This window comes from Brugia malayi (genome assembly GCF_000002995.4).
Source record: "Brugia malayi strain FR3 genome assembly, contig: Bm_v4_Chr2_contig_001, whole genome shotgun sequence".
NCBI lineage: Eukaryota > Metazoa > Nematoda > Chromadorea > Rhabditida > Onchocercidae > Brugia > Brugia malayi.
In genome coordinates, this window is record NW_025062476.1 from 3,292,089 (window position 1) to 3,313,913 (window position 21,825).

At 25.5% G+C, this 21,825-nt stretch overlaps 4 protein-coding genes across 5 annotated transcripts; 1 reads left to right on the plus strand and 3 right to left on the minus strand.

The window, feature by feature from the left end:
* Positions 1 to 127: 127 nt before the first annotated feature.
* On the minus strand, positions 128 to 2,726 carry Bm4031 (Serine/threonine protein phosphatase PP1-gamma catalytic subunit, putative; the record flags this gene model as incomplete). Its single annotated transcript, XM_001902137.2, has 7 exons — positions 128 to 214; positions 358 to 492; positions 794 to 985; positions 1,228 to 1,323; positions 1,480 to 1,638; positions 2,193 to 2,363; positions 2,613 to 2,726. 7 exons carry the CDS (start codon positions 2,724 to 2,726, stop codon positions 128 to 130), a joined length of 954 nt encoding a protein of 317 aa, XP_001902172.1.
* Positions 2,727 to 4,666: 1,940 nt separating this feature from the next.
* Positions 4,667 to 5,730, minus strand: Bm3396 (Uncharacterized protein; the record flags this gene model as incomplete). The annotated part of the gene is made up of 3 exons (XM_043078280.1): positions 4,667 to 4,791; positions 5,248 to 5,334; positions 5,652 to 5,730. The coding sequence occupies 3 exons, from the start codon at positions 5,728 to 5,730 to the stop codon at positions 4,667 to 4,669; spliced, it is 291 nt and encodes a 96-aa protein (XP_042934214.1).
* Positions 5,731 to 18,338: 12,608 nt separating this feature from the next.
* On the minus strand, positions 18,339 to 19,951 carry Bm17484 (Uncharacterized protein; the record flags this gene model as incomplete). Of its 2 annotated transcripts, XM_043078281.1 has the most annotated exons (6): positions 18,339 to 18,551; positions 18,707 to 19,057; positions 19,161 to 19,210; positions 19,467 to 19,545; positions 19,668 to 19,772; positions 19,877 to 19,951. In XM_043078281.1, the coding sequence occupies 6 exons, from the start codon at positions 19,949 to 19,951 to the stop codon at positions 18,339 to 18,341; spliced, it is 873 nt and encodes a 290-aa protein (XP_042934215.1). The 2 variants fall into 2 exon arrangements, with proteins under 2 accessions (XP_042934215.1, XP_042934216.1); XM_043078282.1 differs by lacking the exon at positions 19,161 to 19,210 and having other exon boundaries at positions 19,477 to 19,545.
* A 389-nt stretch (positions 19,952 to 20,340) lies between these two features.
* On the plus strand, positions 20,341 to 20,906 carry Bm9604 (Uncharacterized protein; the record flags this gene model as incomplete). Its single annotated transcript, XM_001902731.2, has 2 exons — positions 20,341 to 20,391; positions 20,694 to 20,906. The coding sequence occupies 2 exons, from the start codon at positions 20,341 to 20,343 to the stop codon at positions 20,904 to 20,906; spliced, it is 264 nt and encodes an 87-aa protein (XP_001902766.2).
* Positions 20,907 to 21,825: the final 919 nt, after the last annotated feature.

Below are 21,825 nucleotides of genomic sequence, written 5' to 3' on the forward strand. Positions count from 1 at the left end.
ATAAAATTCCAATCAAAATGTTTTGATGTTGCAAAGTAGAGATTACGATAAACGAGAAAGTTATTTATAAATGAGTATTTATTTATTAAAATCACTGATAGATCTATCAGTTTTTCAGATATGTGCATCATAATTCGGAAGAAAGCTTTTCAGTTTTGTTGCGTACAGTTTTGACGAGACGTGTTTGCCCTGGCATGGCCTGAGGTCGTAGAATCTAAATTAAAATTGATTTTACAAGCAGTTTTTAGTTTTTCATAGTCGAAGAATTAGATGATAAAGCAGTTCTAGGAAGGATTTCTGGAAATTTCAAGATGAACTAGTAAAAGTTTTCTTTGTTAACTTGGAGATATATGAGACCTGAAACGAGCAAACAAGATTTTCATCAACAATCATGCTTGCGGCTGCATTATCAAATTGTCCGCAATAATGCGGCGCCGAAAAAACCGTCACCAAACGGCGATTGCCGAAAAACTCGTAACCATCCTGTACGACCTAAAATTAGCTTTTAATTTGCTCTATTATTCGATCGAATAAATCTGAGCGTCTTTAGTATTTACCAGTAACTCACAATATTATTTCAAATGATCTGCTTTCAAAGTTATTGCAATTCTATTCAAAATTTTCATCACTCTTCATTTTCATTTCATTTCAAATATTCCCAGAAATTTGATACATGTAATATTCAACAATTATGAATTCAACTACCTCAAGTGCTATCTGGTTATATTTGAGGTGTAAAAATCTGAGATATTCATTCTTCGAGAAAATATTTCAAAATTTCAATTTTTCATACTTGATGAGCTCGAGCAATCATATCAATATCCAATCTTTTACAAACATCAATGACGACATCCTCACCGAAACCAAACGATGCACCACGTAAATTAGGTTCAAAACCTTGAATACCCACTACCGGATCAGCCCAAAGTAAATCCATTTCCAGCGATGGACTAACCGGTTCTAACGGACGCTGTATATTACGTAACTGCAAAATTGATCCTTATTTTACTAAAAAAAATATTATATTTTTAGATTTGATAATGGATAACAACGCACATATTTGCTTTTTTTTAGTACTTCCGTAAAAATTTTGCATTTCATCTGAGAAATTTTCCACTTATTACAAAAAAACAAGACTAGCAAGAGATTTGAGATTTGAGATCATCTTCCTGATCATGAAAATTATCGAACTTTTCGATCGGACAAATTTCAGATTACGATGATAACCTGTTCGAAGTCTTTTAATTGTGGTGATAAACCTCCATGCATGCATAATATTCGACTTCCAACACAACCACATAAAGGCATAACAGCAAATACATCCTAAATCAGAAATCTTTTCCGTAAATTCAATCAGGAATATGAGTAGATGATAATTCCATCCTGTACAATGCAAAAGCTATCATTTTCCGGAAAAGCAAAAAATTTTTGCTTCTAACGGAATAATCAAATTCCGACTCTACGTTACGTTTATCATACCTGAAATCCTTGCCAAAGACGATTCGAGCCGTAACGTCTTAAGCATTCATCATAAAATCCATACACTCGATTAACCGTATTACATTCATGATTACCGCGTAGCAAAAAAAAATTATTCGGATATTTTATTTTATAACAAAATAAGAGACAAATTACTTCCTGAAAAGTTACTACTACAAGTTATTTGCAGAGAAAATTTCAATTAAAATCCAAAAAGTTAATTTTTAATTGAATATGGAAAAATTCGTATTGGATTTTATTACATTACTTTCTTGTTTTTTCGTTTTTTTTTTTTTTTTTTTGATGGCAATTTAGAATTTTTGATAGAAATAGACAATATGAGATAACAGAACAGAAAGATGACATAATTGTTTATTTCATAGTTAAACTTAGACTTATTCACTTTGCTCTTAGATTTGTTTTTGTGATTTCAAAATATAATGAGTAGAATATTTTGTTTTTTATCGTGTACCAGTAAAACTTAAGTATTACTCTATCCACCTTATTTCATATTTTACTTCTCCTATTTAACTAATTTGCTCTTAATCTTTTAATTAAATCTCGTATTCTAACATACTATTTTAAACTTTCATCTCAAAATTTTACATCAAAAAATTAAGCCTTTATATTTGGATATTTTTTTTTAACATTGTTTCATACTATTTTATCGATTATAATTTTAATATAGTTGATCACATTATGAAGGAACCAACAAGATTTTGAGGACCGCGGTCTACATAATCACCAAGGAATAGATAATTTGATTCTGGTGGAAAACCACCGCGGTGAAAAAGCCTTAGCAGATCACCATATTGACCGTGTGTATCACCACAAATTCTAACTGGTGGATCAATTTCGATAAATACAGACTGACTCAAAAATGCCTGCAGGTACAATATTAAATCATTTCGAACTATGTATGACCTTTCGAATTTTTAAAATTTCAAATCGACGTCACTTCCAGCAAATGTAAATATTTCGAATTCTTCTAATAAAATTGGTGGTTTGACATGGCAGCAATAATATTTTGATATTTTGTCATTTCAGAAAATTTCTAAAACTATGAATTTTTTTTTTTTTTGTTCCAAAATTTTACACAGAAAAAAAAAACTTTAAATATTTTCCGTGTTTACCTCTCGAGCTTTCATACACAAAGCAAGTAACTCATCTTCGCGCACATTTTTAGTCAATCCACCACCTTCCTTACCCACTGATAACACTCGACATAAGATGTCATCTACTTTCATTTTGTGACAACTATAATAAAAATCCAAAAGTTTAGTAAATCATATTCAAGCAGATAAATTATCCTACAAACCACCTACAGTCGAATTTGATCAAAACAAATTAATCATCTTACTTCTTCAAATAATTCAGATCATTTATAAATGTAAAATTTCAAAAATTTGCATTATAAGATTGGCATAAAAAAAACAAAAAAACGAATAAATGACGATAGTTCATTTTTAACAGTTTAGTCAAGAATAAAATGTTGAATTATGCCAAATATCGATTTCTTCCTGTCTTTTTAACCCAATCAAAGTTGACAGTCACATTTGATCACAATCGTTCTATGCTAATTTCCTTCAATTTTTCCTGCACAAAACTTGCTTAGCTTTAATGTAATGCTAGTTGAGTAGAATTTTTTGATATATCAGAAATCAAATTGCATACTTTACTTATCTTATCGTTTCTCTATGATAATAAGAGAACTTTAATCCTTTCCTACTAATTGTGTTATCTTCATAAAGTTTTATAAATAACTGTCAAAAAATGTATTTCAGTAGAATTATTTTCTGTTCAGTAAAGTTAATTCGAACTGCCAACTTGCTTTTCATGTTTAATTTGTCTAATAGATGAATAATTCATTAAGAATAGTGAAAATTTTAATGTTATCAGTTCATTTCATTATATCATTTCATTTTTTAGTTTCAAATTTCATAATTCAAAAGTTCTAAAAGAGTAGTTTTAAATTTGATAATCTAAAAGAACAAATCGTTACTTTTTATTTTATTACTTTATTGGCTTTTTTCTTTCTCTGTTTTCTTTTTTCACTCTTTTTTGTATGCTATTTTCATCAATTAAAGCTTTCATTTGCATTATTAGATTGATTATCACTGAATCTTCTGATAATGTAACTTACTCAAACATATTCAATGCAATAAAATGATTGAATTCAATCAGAACTAAACTGCCACAATGCATCCATGTTAGACAGTCAAATAAGCTAAGCTAAGCTAAGCTAAATATTCCATATTGTCATGCTATCATCAAATTTCCGAAATGAATTTGAAGTATTAACCTTGTTTTAGCAATATTGCTTTTTTGCTTTTTTATTGCTTAAAAAATAAAGTTTAATGAAAATATTAAAAAAAAAAATCTTTCTTTATAAATTGCTAATTAATTTAATTAACTTTATGTATGCAATATGTTATTTGGGAATATCTTTTTTAACATGTAATCGACATATTTAACTACAATTTCATTTCATCTACTATATATGATTAACAAAGAGAAGAAGAGGGAGAAAAAGAAAACTTAGAATAAAAATTCAAATGATAAGATTACAATCATTAATTATGACATGTAGAATCGAAGTTAATGAACAAAATCTAAGATTCAGAATTCAAAAATCAAATAATATTTTACGAAAATGACAAGATTAAATGGTATCAAAATGAATAATTGTAATTTATCAATTAAAAACGCACTCAAAATGCGCATAAAATAGATCCCAGTCGAGATTGTTGTAGAGATGGTTGTATTTCAGCTGTTCGTAACTGAAAGACAAATTATTTATATCATTCATTATCATTATTGCTAATATAGTACTTAAATTGTTAGTGTTATCATCATTATCAGTGTCACTATTATATATCATACTTTAGATAAGCTATAAGTGATACTATACCTTAGTAGTTAAATGATTTCACAGAATTGTCAACTAAGCATACATCTTTTACTTATATTTACTTTTACTCTTACTTATATTTGATCTTTCACTTTGCTTATATTACAGTTATTGAACTTAGATATTGTGATAAAGACATTATGTTACAATCAATATCTTACTCTGTTTGAATTAGAAAACGCTAATTTTTATTATATTTACTTATATCCTTACTCGTTGAAATTAATGAAGAAAAAAGGAAATGAAACTTACTTATTTGAATTTCACCCCTCTTTTTTAATTATCAAAACGAACAGAACTTTGTGATCTTTTACCAAATCTAACAAATGTCTGTCCTCGCTTATTGGATGGATGTAGTTCGGCATGTGTCTCAATATCATCCATATTATTCTTTGAAGCTGCTGTAAACAAATTTGAAAGCAAAGCTTAAAATTGATGACAAATTTAAAACAGCTTTTTATGCAGCTAACATTCATAGATGAAATGTTCGAACAATATAAATTTATCAAATGCTGAACAACACATAAAATAAAATTGTTATCATATGCTAAATTTCTTTTCATCACTTAAGTTTTAACATCTTTTTCTAGACTTTAAGTGATTGCTAAGAAAAATTATTCTAAAATCTCAGTCCACAATTAATTATAGCTCAAAAAGTTGCCATATGCAATCTTTCAATTTTATTAGCATTGCATAAAGTTTGAGTTAAAAATAAATAAAAAAACTATTAGCTTTTTTGTTTGTTAAATTCCAAAGTTGAAAATGGATGAAAAGAAAAAATTTGATATAAAATACAATACTAATTAGATTAATGGAATTAATAATAATAAGATGAATAAAATAGAAAAAAAGATTACCTGCTAAACTTTTTTCTAGATATTCTCGATATCGCTCAGCATATTCTCTTTGCAACAAATCATTTATCATTTCTCGTTGTATTTCATCTACAAATTAATTTCCATAGCAAAATTTCCAATTGAAAATGCATATTTATATTTTAATTTTTTTTTTTTTTTTTTACAAGAAATAATTTTATTTTTTAACAGTTTATTTCACTCAGCAATTTTTCTATCTGAAACACATTAAATTCATCAAAATAAATTTTTTCTTAATTCTTTTTTTTCTTCTCAATTAAAAATTTACAAATGTTTCTGTTTTTTTTTTTTATTTTTGTTTATATTTTCTGAATTGAAATAATCAAAGGCAAGTCACAGTTTAAAATTATATGATCATTGAAAATTGAAGTGAAAAAAAAATTAACCATCATCAGGTAATACAATTCGTCGTGGACTGTAAACAGCTGCACCTGTTGATGATATCAATGCAATTGAAAACAGCATAAGCGCTGATAAGAAATATGTTGTGATAACCATTTATATTCTTTGAATCGTTTCTTTGTCCAATCCGTATATGCAAAAAAATTTTTGTTAAATTTTAACAAAATTGCTTATTTGTCATCATTATTTATGTATGCGACAAATGAAAAAAAAAAAAAAGAGAGAGTAAATGTAGGAAATGGACGACTTTTTGAGATGAAATGGAAGAAGAAATTATTCAAATTGAAATGTGAAATGTTGCAGTATGCTCAAAATGTTTAAATTTATTTGAATTTTATTATAGTTTACATTTTTATTTTATTTATTTACTTTTTTTTTTTTTAAATTAACCGTCATTGTGCTCAGAACGATATTTTCGATCTATTTTTTTTTTTTTTTTTTAGATCCTTAGAGACTGAATTGATAAATTCATCATTCATAGTTACAGTGATTGACGTCATTGTCAACAAATTTGATTGAATCATTCTATTTTTTTAATTAGATCCAATTTTAAAATTCTCTCTCTCTCTCTTTCAAAGAAAAAAGAGAAAAATAAAAATAATTGAAAAAATATTAACAATAATCTCTCTAAAGACATACTGTACTATCGATATACTATTGGTTTTATCTTTTTACAATTAATAATATCAAATATCACTTATCAATTATCTGTTTTTGATAAGAAATAATTGAATGATTGTATATGTACAAGTTTGTTATCAATAGTTTAACTTATCACTGACCTATGTGTAATATAACTTAATAACTTTATTATTTTCCTTCCATTTATCTCGGAGTATCATAATACTCTCTTAAGGTTACTGATAGATAATGAATTAATTTCATTAAGGAAATACTTCTAAATCTGATCAATAAAATACAAATGTTAATCAATAATCATTTGAATTTCAAATCAAAATAAATTACAATTTGAATTTGCCCAAAAAAAAATGACCACAATATGCATCATTAAATATAATATTAATGAGAATCGATGAGAAAAGAGCACATTTCCCATTTTTTTTTTGTTTTTTCAAAAAAAAAAAAAAAATCTAACATTGAAAATGCATGAAAATCATTTACATTTTCATATGATTCATGAATTTTGTTGAATAAATGGAAAAAAATTTATGTAATAACAAATTAAACTTTATAAATACATAATTTATTAATTAAAATTACTACAATTGCAATCATTTGATGATAATAATTTATCAGTTATCATTTTATTGATTAGCTAACATGACAGTAATTAAATTAACTTTTTCATATCCATTAAATATACTTGAGTAATACTTCATTAATACTTGAGTATTATGAGCTTTTGGATGATAACAATAAAATAATCAAATTTCATATGTATTTTTCGAAATCACAATAATTTTATTCTAAAATGTTTGTATTTTAGTCACAAAAAAAAATGAAAACTATTTCCATATCGAAAATATATTCAAAATTCCTACATTTTAGAATATAAGAATTTGCTAGAGTTTTCATTCATTTGATTTAAAAAGTAAAAATAAAAATAAAAAAAAAAAAAAAAAAAAAACAATTTAATATTAATAAAATTTTACTATAAATCAGATACCATACAGTTTAAGGAAGTTTTTTTATCAGTTATCAATTTTTTCACTTAATTCAGTACAGACTAATTAAGGTAACAATGAAATAATGATTTAAAAATGAAATCTGATTAAAAATTAGATTGAAATGAAAATTCAAAAATATTTTGATACAACTGACATTCACAACTGCTAGCTAAGAAAACAGAAAAGTTAATGAAATTCACCTGCCAATATCAAAATATATTTTGTTTAAAGATGTAAATTAATTATGCATAAGTTTTGTGTTGATTTTATACCGAACAAACAAAAAAAAAAATAAAATAATTGAGAATTTCAACTTCAGCTTTTAATTACTCAATTAACTAAAACTGACTTATTTAAGAATATAATATATTTATATGTTTATCTGAAATGAAAAAAAATTTTTAGTCTGTAGATTTTATATAAATTTATGAAATGTCTTTAACATATTCTATGTTTTTTTTAAGCTATTAATACACAAATATCTATTGTCACTGATTTTAAAATAATATTTTATGCAAAAATAACTCTTATTGACGTAATTTAATTTTAAATTTTTTAGAAAAACACCTGAACTACCACAATAAATAAATATAATAATTAAAAAAAAAATTCAGTAGTTTTCGTGATTATTATAATTATTATTAATATTATTATTAGCTCGATGGTTACCATCGTAGTCATATCAACGCTTACGTGTACTCAATTTTAAAAATATAAAGAAGACATGACAAAATAAAATTTGAATTGCTTTTTCAGGAAAGAAAAAAAAAAAGTTAGCAAGAAATTCATGCGATAATTTAAAAGTAAGTAAACATACTTGACGCATTCCACACATACTGCTAACATCAAATCTTTTAATGAGATCCATTTTGATTGCTTAAATTTTGATTTCAATCTTTTTGTGATGTCAAAAATCAATTATAAAAAAATGATGAACAAGTATTTCTAACAAATTTATGAAAAATATTAAGTTGGAAAGTAAATAAAAAATGTGTAAAAGAGATTAATTTGTATTTACTATTAATAGAAAAGGAAAATTGTTGAGATTTTAAAAATGACATTAGCAAGAATAATAAAATTTTATAATTTATTTATAATTTGTTAAAAAGAATTTGTTTTTGTAGTTTATTAAGAAATTAATTTTACATTTTTATAATTTATGATTTTTTTTTTTATAATTTGTTTTCATATTTTTATAAATATTTTTTATGTTATTTATCAAAGAAGTCAAATAAGCTATTTTAAAAAATTTCAACTTAATCATTCAGTTTTTTTTTTTTCAAATTTAATGTGTGTCATATTTTTGCTCATTTGATCAGTACAGTATGAAGTAGACTTACACACAAAGAGAAGTATCATATTTGCCATTTAACCATTTAATTTTTAAAATCATTGAGTGGTTAAATTCATTTTAATTATAGAATAAGAATTTTTGTTATCTATTGAATACAAAGTTTAAAGAAATTAAAAGACATTTAGCTGCTAACGAAATGATAAGCCATAGCTAATTGTTCTGAAAGGAATTGCAATTTAATAATAATAATAATAGTAATAATTTGAAAAAAATATCAAGAAAATTAGGTAAAACTAGAGCTTGAAATAAAATTGAAGTGCAAAATACTTAAAAATATAATTTTACAAGAAAGTTATATTAAAAATTCAGGAAATAACAAATTTTAAAGGAATGCTTGCTATTGAATAGAAAAATGTTAGTTAAGGAGAAATTATAGCAATTACAAAATCCTAAATTTAAAGTCTCAGTTTTTGAGCTTTAGCTTCTAATAGCTAACAGATCAAAGAAAAACACCACCCTCTTGCAATTTTGGTCCATTTGCTATTCATTATTGACAATTCCCGAAATTATCTCAAGCAGAAAATATTACACTAAAAATTGAAAAGAACTTCCTTTTTTGCTTTTCACTTCTATTCTAAGCTTATCGAAATTATCAACCGTAATTAATTCCCGAGATGTATCAGAAAATTCTTGAAGAAAAAAGAAAGAGAATAACTGAAAAAAAAATGAATTGAAGAATAAATTTGAAATGAGGTAAAACATAAAATATGATATTATATACATAATAAAATGGAAAATTTTTTTCATAAAACAATTTCAACAATCGAATGCTTAATGAGAAATATCACTTCAGCTTTTGGATTTGCTTATATTAAAAGCATTTGAAATGACCTGCTAACACGACTTCCGTGACCTTAAGCTATTTGCATTATTATTGAAAAGTATGAAGCAATTTTCTGAAGCATTTCATGATTAGCTATCACACCAATAGCAATTTCATCTCTTACGTATAATAAGCAAAGAAAAGTTAAAATTATTCATTTTAACTCATTTTGCACTTATTTTAATATAATTTTAAATTTTGCACTTATTTTAATATAATTTTAAAATGAACTCTTCTCATTTTCTGCAAAACATTAAAAAAAATTTTGTTACTTTCTAACAGTAATTTAAGAAATTTGATGGTTACAATATTATGTAATAATACATATATGCAAATGAAAGATTATATATTAATTAAAAATTTCAAAAATTATTGCTATGATTTAAAATAAATTTTTTTTTTATTAGTTCTTTAGTTTTTAAAACTTTTTTATCTCAATTTGAGGAGAAAAACTGACGTAAATGATACTTTGGAAATATGCAAATATGCGTGGCTATTGAGTTTATTCAATAATTTGTAGTATTTATTAATTTTACCTATCAAATCTTATTTCTTCTTTCTTCTATTAAAGAAAAATAAATGAATTCAAAAGAATAAAAGAAATTTTAATCGAACATTAAAATTTCGCACTTGAAAAATAACATTTAAGCAATCAAATAGCTAACAGCAAATTTTACTGGATCGAATTAAATTATTTGGAAGTAATTGTAGAAAGTAGGAAAAAAAAACAATAAAAAAATTAGAGTATGAAATAGTCAAGAAATTAAATAAATGATAAGCAATAAACTGATTGCTTATCATTTGGGACATTTATCAGTAGAAATAGATTTATCATTTAAATTATCATCACTTATCTTACAAGAATGAATCTGATAAATTTCTATTAGTAATAAAATAAGAGGGAAAAATGCTAAGTTAATACGGGAGAGAGAGAATCTAATTTTGCTGAATCAAGCGATAAAATTAAAATTTAAAATAGGAAAGTTAAGACTAAAAATTTTAGGGAAAATGTATTGAGAATATTATCAGACATAATATTTCATATTTTGCTAATACAATTAGATAATGGTTATTTTCTATTCTAATCCTTATATCATTTTATTTATCAATAAAAATGCATTACTATTCTAAAATAATTCAAATTTAGTAGAAATACTTAATAAATGAATATAAAACTAAATATGTTACTATCAAGCCAGAATTACTTATTCCACTTATCATTTTGATTGCTTCTTCTTCATTTCAAAATTTTAATTTTTTTCTAAAAGCTCAACCAAAAGATCAACTGAAAAAACAAAAGATCGAACAGATTGCTTCAGATAATTTTAAAACATAATTTAGGATTATCAACAGTTAAAACACAAATAAAAACACAGATAAAACTTTATATTCGAGTTCAATTGTATGTTTTTTCTTCGTTACTTTTTCATAATTGGAAGATCAGTAGAACATATCAGTATTAAATGTTTCCTTTTTAAAATCAACTGATCAACAATGAGACTAATTCACAAAAGTTTTTTAAATTAGATTTTTTATTTACAAAAAAAAAAAAAAAAAAAAAAAAAAAACATATTTATTAAAATCAAAATGTTCGTTTAGATGCGTAAAGGTATTTTATATGATTTTTGCAGGTATAATACTTCATTGCTTTATAAAAATCATTAAGGGAAACTTAGAAATGCGGTAAAGTAAAAGAATAATAATGAATTCATTTAATTTTTTTTTTCTTGAAATTTAATACTTAAAAATACCAATTCAAAAAACACTTATAGCGAGTAATTTGGAATATTTATCAAATAATTTTATAAAGTTTTTAAAGGCTTCCAAAAAAAAAAAATTTGAGAATTTTTACGATGAAAGTAAACATAATTTAAAAAGAAAGTGTAGTAAAAAAAAAAATTATTTTAATTTAACCTGAAACTTATTAGACAATATTTAGTCAAAATTAGAATCGTTTATGTCCAACTAATCCTTCAGTTTTTTTTTTTTTTTTTTTATTTCTTTTAAAAGAAGCTCATCAATTTAACTAATTTATAATATCCAGTTAGTCGATTCAACAGGAAGTAAATCGTAAAGCTTTTCTTTTAAGTGTAAGAAATATGAGTGAAAAAAAACCTTACTTACTAAGTAACTTACTACTGCAATTCTTATGACTTCAATACTTTTTCAATTCAATGCTTTTTTAAATTTAATCAAATAGATTATTAATCATTTCAGATGAGATAAACAAGTTCAGAAATTAATTAAAATGACGAATTTCTTCCTTTTTCTTTTTTTTTCTTTCAAATAATTCATCGTATTTTACAGCCAGCCGTAATGCTTATGAAATGATTTCAATAACGCTTGAACACACATATAAAAATAAAAAGTACAATGATTAAAATCCTTAGTGCTTCCTATAAATCGATCAGCAGTTAAAACAAACTTTACTAACCAAATGATTGATCAAGCGAAGTAATTTAATGGATTTGGTTGTTGAAATTTCAAAAAATTCATTATATTCCAAATGCACTGTATTGGATATAATTAGATGATTGTATTTAAATATATTTTAAAAAATGATAATAACTAATCATTTCTTTTTATTTAATCTTATTTCTTAAAAAAGAAAGAAACTACTAAAGTATTTAAATTGAATAAGTAACTAACTTAAAATAGATTAAAAGTATTAAAATGAGTTTCTTGACATGAATAATTGAATATTGAATAAATTCAATTTACGGTACTTTTTTACTTTTTCTTTTGACATATTTCCTTTCAGTTGGTATGGTCTCTGCAAATGATAATTAGATTTTATTAAGTTATGTTGATTACTTAGTTGTACTTTTATTTGCTTATCATTTCAATGTTTTGCTGCTGATAAACTAAAAAAACGAGTATTTCGGAAATTATGTCTCTTACTTCTTTATTTGTCTTGCATTTTACTTAATTTTCCCATTATTGCATAAATTAATGGCGAAGAAATTTAACATTCCTAATAAAAAAAAAAAAAAAAAAACTATTAAATATCAAAAATATAAGTTTATTTTTTAAGTTATTACTTAACGTTAATTTATTATTCATAGATTTACTTTAATCAGAGAAGGAAAAATTTTTAGCATTCTTTCTAGTGTCACACTGTCATAGATTTCTGCATGGATTGCATTCATTTATTTCTATCCTAAATAATATCATAAATTCATTATAAAGATTGACACTTTCCTAAATTTCAAAGTAATGATTGTAAACATCAATTATTACTATCTTAAATGAGAAAAGTTATCATACAACGATAATTCTGAAGATAATATGATGATGTGATTGTTTTTGTTAAAAATATTTTGTATTATTTATATTTTTTGACACAAAATAATGTTTAGCAGTAGAAAAAAGAAATATTGTTTGTACATAATAAATTGGTTAATTAATTATATTTGTAATATGAATTATTGTAGTTACTGTAAACGATTGTCATAATCATACTTATCATAAAATTATCATAGTTAAAATGATTTTGATCATTAGCCAAAATAGTTATAAGAAGTAAAGTAATGATGATTATTCTTCTTCCAAGGCTTTTATACTATTCTGCTAGATGATTGAACAAAATTCTGTACTTTTCCTTTCCTGAATTAACAAAAAAAATTTTTTTAAACTTCTAAAAGTCACTTAGCAATGTAAATAAGCAATTTGAATTGCTCACCATAATTATTTTTTCCCGCTAACATTCTCGAATTTAATTAGAAACTATTCAATTTCATTTATATTCAGTTCAGTTTATTGCCATATCTGCGCTTTTTGTTGATTTGATTTTCAATAGTAGCTTAAAAAAAAATTTTAATATTTAAGAAAAGTAGAAATTATAAGAATGTTAAAAATTGCTTACTGTAATTCAGCTATTCCTACAGCGATACCGTAATCACTCAAATATTCATACACCTGAATGACTGTTTACTACTGTAATCATTAATTCATTATAGCTACAGTAATTGATAAGAAGCTAATTGAATTTGTTGTAAACAATTTTATGCCTAAACGATTCTAAACCAAAATTACAAAAGCACATTGATAGATAATCTTGTTGCAAAATAAATTTATCACTTATCAAAATGATAGCATTAAGTAACAACTAAAAATCTTCGAAACTGAAGTAAGGTAAGGTATTTGACCTTATATCATTTAACTAAAAGCAATTTTGTTAGTTATAAAAAATATTCCAATTTTAGTTAATCAGTCATCAACATTCTTACATAGAAATCAACAAAATAAGCAAATAAGGAAGTCAAAGTTAAACGAGTGTTTCAGGAAGTTGTTACTTAGCCACCATAGTAACGCTAATAATAACATATTATTAACTATCGTTTACTCATAAAGTATACTAGTAAAAATAGTATAATTATCGAGAAAAAGAGGAATAAAAAAATAAACAAATATTTATGCATATTATACTATTATTATTTTTCAATTGTTTAATATAATAATTACAGAAATAAACATTTATAAACATACTGAAGCTAAGTTTTAAGCAAATTCATTAATGTTTATTAATTTCCAATCCAAATTCATTAATTTTCAAATCAAAGAGTTAAATTTCTAAAATACAACTATACCAACTGAATTTATGGAGAAGAGAAATAATCTTCTCAAAATGACATGCATACCTATTATATATATAAGTCTCTCTCTCTCCCTCTGTGTGTCTGTCCCTGTCTGTTTGCCTATTTACTTTTCAATGTAATTATTAAAAATAAGAAAAAAGAAAGGCTGAAATAATGAAATAATTTATAATTGAAAATATTATTTAATTTAAAAAGGCAGCCAAAAATACATTTAAAATGAGAAAGGAAAAATTTTTTTAACTGAGAAAAAAGAAATGAGACAGATATCTTTAAATATTTGCAAATTTGTTCATTTGAAGAAAATAAAGCAAAAAAAAAAAAAAAGAATTTATTTAATTTAAAATTAGAAGTATCACTTTCCATTTATCAATCATTTAAAATTTAAAATTGACTAAATATGTCAAATACACGTGATTGACGTATATTTCTCCATTAATATATGGGAAAATGAAAATATTTTTCATAAACAAACATATATTATTATAAATGTAAACAAATGATTGATGCTTATCATTTAAGCATTGTAAGTGACAAATTTTTTCCGTTTTTTTTTTTTTTTTTTTTTAATTCCTACCAAACAGATAATTAAGGTTGTAATAATAACAAAAAAATGGATTGTCATTTGGAAAACATATCAATTAATTCAATTTTATATAAATAAAATTGAAATTACAAATGTCAATTTTAGATAATATCAAATTTGAAAATGCAACTGATAAATATATTTTAATAAAGGAAGAAAATGATAGTGACAATTTGTTTTTATCAACTTATGTTCAACAAATTTTATGTGATTTGTTCAGGATAATTTTGATAATATTCAACTTATAAAAGAATAAATAGTTATTAAATAGTTGATGTAAACATTGGTGAATAAAAAATTATTGCTTCTCGAAATGAAATGTAAATAATTAATCAAATTTAATGCATAAATAATTTTCAGTTCAAATGTTATTATAACTTTTTTCTTTAATTATATTTATTTGGTCGCTAAAATTATTCATTTATAATTCAGTAATCATTTTACATCAATCATTTCTACTGTTTTAAAAACTTGATATAATCAAAAAATTAATTAAACATATTGCGTAATTCAAGTAATTTAACTTGAAAAAGTATATTCAAATAAAGAGATTAAAAATTAAATATTATCAGCACTGCAATTTTTTATAATATTTGCAAATTATATATTATAATCACTGGTAAGAAGTCATTCTTATTAAATTAGCAAATAATATTTTAATTAGAATATGATTAAAGTAAAATAATGATAAGTCTATATGAATAGAATAGCAGATAATAAAGCCATGTGAACTAACTTAATAAAATCATATGTTCATAAAATTATTCTTCTCTGAGTCAAATAGTCTTTTCTCAGCCATTTTATCATTTATTTTAAAGTCTTAAGCAACTTGCAGTTTATCTTAATGTCAATCAAACATAACGTATACACAAAACTTTAATTTCAATTAATTAAATGAAATTAGTTTTCATTCAGTCATACCAACAAAGTATTTCTTTCTGATGTTTAATAACAAAAACATAAAATAATTGTAATGGCAATATTTGTGGAAAGAATAAAACTTCTATATAAACATTTGCTATAAATTTTTCACTTTCCCTAAAGCATTCCATATTTCACTTTTTAAATTTTTAGCTTATCAGTGATTAAAATTAATTTCATTTCCAGTACAAAAAAAAAAAAAAGAAATGCATCAGCTTTGTATCGCTTTTCAGTCTTATAAAAACAATTTTAATATTAGAATCAAAATGCTCAAAATTATTTAAATTATTAATTAATGAAGTTTCAGCTAATAAAAGTTTAAAAAATGAAACAACTAAACATTAGAATGAAAAAAAAAATGAAACAATATTTGATTTTCTTTGCTGATTATTATCACTTTCATTTATAATTTTTCATTCAGAATTTTAAATGAGAAAATATTACGCCCAAAGGCAAAAGAAAATGGTCTGAATATTTAGCTAAAATTTCACAAAAAAAATGAAAAAAAAAAAATGAGAAGAATTCAAATCCATAAAAAAATCGAAATTTTGAAAAATGACGGAAGTAAACAATGAAAATGTCCACTTCAACAACTTTTCTAAAAAGAAAGAATGAATGATGGAAATTTGTTAAGAGTACGCATTTAAATGTTCAAATCACAGTAAACAATTATTTTAAAAATGATAAAACACATATAAATATATAGTTAATTGATTTTTTACCAGAGACAAAATTTTTAAATGCTCATCTATAAGGATAACATTATTTAAATTTAATTGCTTTATCTTGCAGTAGTTGAGAATGTTAAATTTTCAAAATTTTTAACCCAAACTGAAACAGATATATATCTGAACGAGAGGTGTGGTAGTTCAGCTTATTTCCGAATATTAAAATTCTGCGACGTTGATGAAAGTTACTGATAGTAAACATTTCTAACAGATATCAAATTAATAAATTAGCCAATGAATTATTCCCTTAAAAAGGCTTTTTCATCCTTTTTATATGGAATGAGAAATAGAAATGAAAGAAATTCGATGAATTCCAATGGAAATATTCGTCATTTCTCAAATTAGAAAAGGAAAACAAATATATTTTGAAATGGAATTTTCAAACAAAATAATGATTTTAAAAACTTTGATCACAAAGAAAAGAGTTTACTTACTAATGTGCTAGTAAATATTCCGATAGTAATTATAATAAAAAAAGTTATGGATTAATTGAATTCTATTATTTGGCTGATTTATTTGCATACTCTAATGCTTACAGTGTCCAATTATGTTTCCATGATAGTACTAATATAAATACGTTTAGTATTCCGGAAACCGGTAATATTTATTATTTCAGTAACATGCTGTGTTGTGAAGAATATTTCATGAAATATTTCTTTCTATCATTCCTTGGCATTTCTATAACAGAAACTTAATGAATGACACTGATTTGAAAAATCAATTGGTCACTATTTCAGAATGGACCGAACAATAGCCATTATTCATCATCCAACTTTTATCATCCCATAAACTATCTCAATTTTATCATTTTTTTATCAGACTGATTTTTCACTTTTCATCGTCGAAATGCAAGGATAACTTTTGACATAATTTGGATATTAATCAGTGGTTCTCTATATGTCAGAATCTACAAGATTATAATGGAAACTTCAATAAATTAATTTCAATTTACATTTGCTTAAAAATTGGCCATTTTTTGGCTAATAAATCTTTTCAACATTCTTTAGAAGAAAAAGTTGTAGAAGTAGGCCTAAAGTAAGTTAACTTAAGATTTAAGAGAATCGGAAAAAGCTTTTAGCCATAAAAGAAATCAGTCCAATAGAATTAATATCCATAAAAATTATTCACTTAAATGAATAATTTTTGCATTTAATTTTCAATTTGGCCCTGCAACGAAACCTTTGGTCAAATCATTTCAGTCATTTTTCCATGTGATTTCAATCAAACAAAGTACACTTCCACTTTCGTTCCTTCACATTACTTTCAGATATAAAATCATGAGACTATTTGAAATTTCAGTGGAAAACATTTTCATCAATAAAATTATCTGTGACCGAAGATTCCGAATATTCAGCATGTAACACGGAAAACCACAAAACCGGAAACTTTCTGGCATAAAGTTTTTTACAATAATAACTATTTACAAATCAGTAGTACCAGGAAATTCTAACAGAAATGTCAAACTTAAGAATACCATCAGAAATACGAAAAAGGAAGCGGATGAAATTTGTTATGCACTTAATAAACACTACTCATTCACACTCATACAAAATAAACTTTATAATGATTGAACATTTTTGTAAAAAACAAAAAATACCTCATCTACGACGATTTATTCCAGTCGAAATTCAAATTTCATTTCCATGTCAGTTTGTCAAATTCACTTTTGAAATGTTATGTAAATGCAATCAAAGAATGTGGATGAGTTTAACAGACAATGTCCTTATCCTTATCACTACTTACTAATTGCTTATCTTTATCACTCCTTACTTTTAGTTTATGATACTAGCACACATTATTATCACCCACAGCTCTAGTCCATCTACTTTGCTTTGATAACTGTTATGGTAGTCAGTCATGAATGCACCGCGGAAAATAGGAATTTTCTTGCGGAATTACTGGAATGTTAGACGAATATAACATATTCCTACGCCATAACATATTTGCTTATAGCAAATGAAAAATGAAAAATTTATTGATCTATCATTATACAATATGATAATCAATGATAAGTTGATAAGGATCAAATTTATTGACTATTGAAATTTGGTGTCACATTGGAGAGGAGGCAACAAACTACGGTAAATAATGAGTAAAGATATGAATACAACAAGTACAATCCAGTATCGTAGTTCCACAGACCATTCCATATCGGTATACTTCGATTCCGATCCACCCTCATACATAGCTTTATAACTGACCGGTGGCTTTATATCGTCCATGTCATCATCATCCGGTAACATTGATTCCTGAAACTTTCCACCAATAATGATCAGTTCTTCCCCTAACAAAAAGTGTTAATCAAATTCTGAAAAAGAGAAACTCCTCCACACTTCCTCTCATCAATAAAATTCGTTAACCTACAGTTATTCAATTTGCCATGTGACTCACAAATACCGATTACCATTGATGGTGCACAGAGCGCCGTCTTCGTGTTTTCCTCCACGTGTACCGGTGGGTGCGGTTGTGATGATGAATGGACAGCAGGTGCCGAAATAGTCACTGCTCGCTTTTCTAATCCAGTATCATCCTCATCATCGTTATCTTTTGGCCTGAACGGTCGACGTTTCTTCTTCGTTTTCAGGATTCGACCTTTCCTGTCAATTTCGCGACCGTTAGTTGACTCATCCGAACGTTTCTTTTTTCTTTTTTTTCGCTTTTTCCGTTCTTTCTCATCCTTTTCACTCTTACTTATTTCACTCGACAATGAAATAATCTCTTCCTCATCTTTCTTCTGTTTCTCATCTTTTCTTTCCTGAAACTATATGTTATTTATTTATTTTTTTGTAAACGATTATTATTATTTCTGTTTAAAGAATGTAGCATTATGTCATTTAGTAAACAAAATATTTGAGTACTTTTCCGCGAATTCTTTGCCGATGTTTCGATTTCCTTTTCGGTTTACGCACTAAAATTTGAATAAATGGAATATATATATAGTTAAAAGATTAAGAATGATAAGAATTTGCCGAATGAAGGAATCATCAATGGTAGACGAATTTACTCGAGAAATCTTAGACTTTTGCCAAACTTTTGTCACCTACAGGATTGTCACCTATTTAGTATCATTTGCTCATTTGACCATTGATAATTGTACGACAATACGCAAATAAAGCTAAAAAATATGAAGTAAGGATTAATTGAAAGTTCAACTTCTAGCATACATAAACGAACTTTCCTTCGCGTTGCTGAATTGTCACTTTCATTTTGTTTACCGCTGCTGTAAAGACCCATTGCATCCACCTAAATTTTACGTAAAATTAAAAAGTTTTTTGAATAACGCAACTTACAATTTGAATCATCTTAGGTTTATTATATTGAAAAGCTTTTATTTTAGATTGAAATTACAAATAACGGAGACATACAGCACTAGCTTTTGTATAGTCGGTACGTTTCCAAATGTGATTTTTTTCCCTTCCACCTCTAACTTCCGAATTTTCATTTTCTTCCTCATTCTCCGTTGATTCCACCTATAACTCATCATTGAATCTTTTTGATAAAAATTTAATTACTATATGCAATTGAATGCTTTAATAATAAATGAAAACTAAAGAAATATCGAGAAAAAACCCACCTGATTTTCACGCACTTGACTTTTCCGTTTCTTAACTGGTTTCACGCCGAAGTCAAAAAATATCTCACCGGACATACCAATTTAAAGGCAGCCCAACAGCGTCAACGATTGTAGTACAAATGAAGCAAATCATAGCTCTGTTTTATTTATACTATCGGTGGAATACGAAAATCTCAAAATTTCATGTAAATTTTCCAGAATCAATCAGCGAACATAGTGAAACTAACTTGCTTTATTTTATTTTATTTTTTAAACAAAAGCTTTTACTTTATATTATTTTTTTTTTAGACAGAAATAATAATAATTGCTTTTGATAAGTAAAATAATTTAAATTATTCGAAAAATTAGCATATAGTTTTAAGAATGAAAAAATGATGGATAGGAAAAAGATGAGAAAGAGATTATTTCATTTTTTGAGTAAAATAGGTAATGAGTGAAAAGATAAGATTAAAAAAGCGTGAACGATGGATGTTTTGGCACCTACTGCCGAATTGTCATCACAACCGCCTTCACCAGTCCACACGATGACGGCGCTTAATGCACACTACAAATGGTAATCAGTGTTTATGAGTCACACATAAAATAAATTTGTTGCAGTGGAATTGATAACATATCGATTACATTTCCGACCATTGCCTGCTTTGAAGATTTGAAATATGCAAATGATAGTATGAATATTTGAAAATGGCAAATTTAACAATTGTAGATTAACGAATTTTATTGATGAGAGGAAGTGTGGAGGAGTTTCTCTTTTTCAGAATTTGATTAACACTTTTTGTTAGGGGAAGAACTGATCATTATTGGTGGAAAGTTTCAGGAATCAATGTTACCGGATGATGATGACATGGACGATATAAAGCCACCGGTCAGTTATAAAGCTATGTATGAGGGTGGATCGGAATCGAAGTATACCGATATGGAATGGTCTGTGGAACTACGATACTGGATTGTACTTGTTGTATTCATATCTTTACTCATTATTTACCGTAGTTTGTTGCCTCCTCTCCAATGTGACACCAAATTTCAATAGTCAATAAATTTGATCCTTATCAACTTATCATTGATTATCATATTGTATAATGATAGATCAATAAATTTTTCATTTTTCATTTGCTATAAGCAAATATGTTATGGCGTAGGAATATGTTATATTCGTCTAACATTCCAGTAATTCCGCAAGAAAATTCCTATTTTCCGCGGTGCATTCATGACTGACTACCATAACAGTTATCAAAGCAAAGTAGATGGACTAGAGCTGTGGGTGATAATAATGTGTGCTAGTATCATAAACTAAAAGTAAGGAGTGATAAAGATAAGCAATTAGTAAGTAGTGATAAGGATAAGGACATTGTCTGTTAAACTCATCCACATTCTTTGATTGCATTTACATAACATTTCAAAAGTGAATTTGACAAACTGACATGGAAATGAAATTTGAATTTCGACTGGAATAAATCGTCGTAGATGAGGTATTTTTTGTTTTTTACAAAAATGTTCAATCATTATAAAGTTTATTTTGTATGAGTGTGAATGAGTAGTGTTTATTAAGTGCATAACAAATTTCATCCGCTTCCTTTTTCGTATTTCTGATGGTATTCTTAAGTTTGACATTTCTGTTAGAATTTCCTGGTACTACTGATTTGTAAATAGTTATTATTGTAAAAAACTTTATGCCAGAAAGTTTCCGGTTTTGTGGTTTTCCGTGTTACATGCTGAATATTCGGAATCTTCGGTCACAGATAATTTTATTGATGAAAATGTTTTCCACTGAAATTTCAAATAGTCTCATGATTTTATATCTGAAAGTAATGTGAAGGAACGAAAGTGGAAGTGTACTTTGTTTGATTGAAATCACATGGAAAAATGACTGAAATGATTTGACCAAAGGTTTCGTTGCAGGGCCAAATTGAAAATTAAATGCAAAAATTATTCATTTAAGTGAATAATTT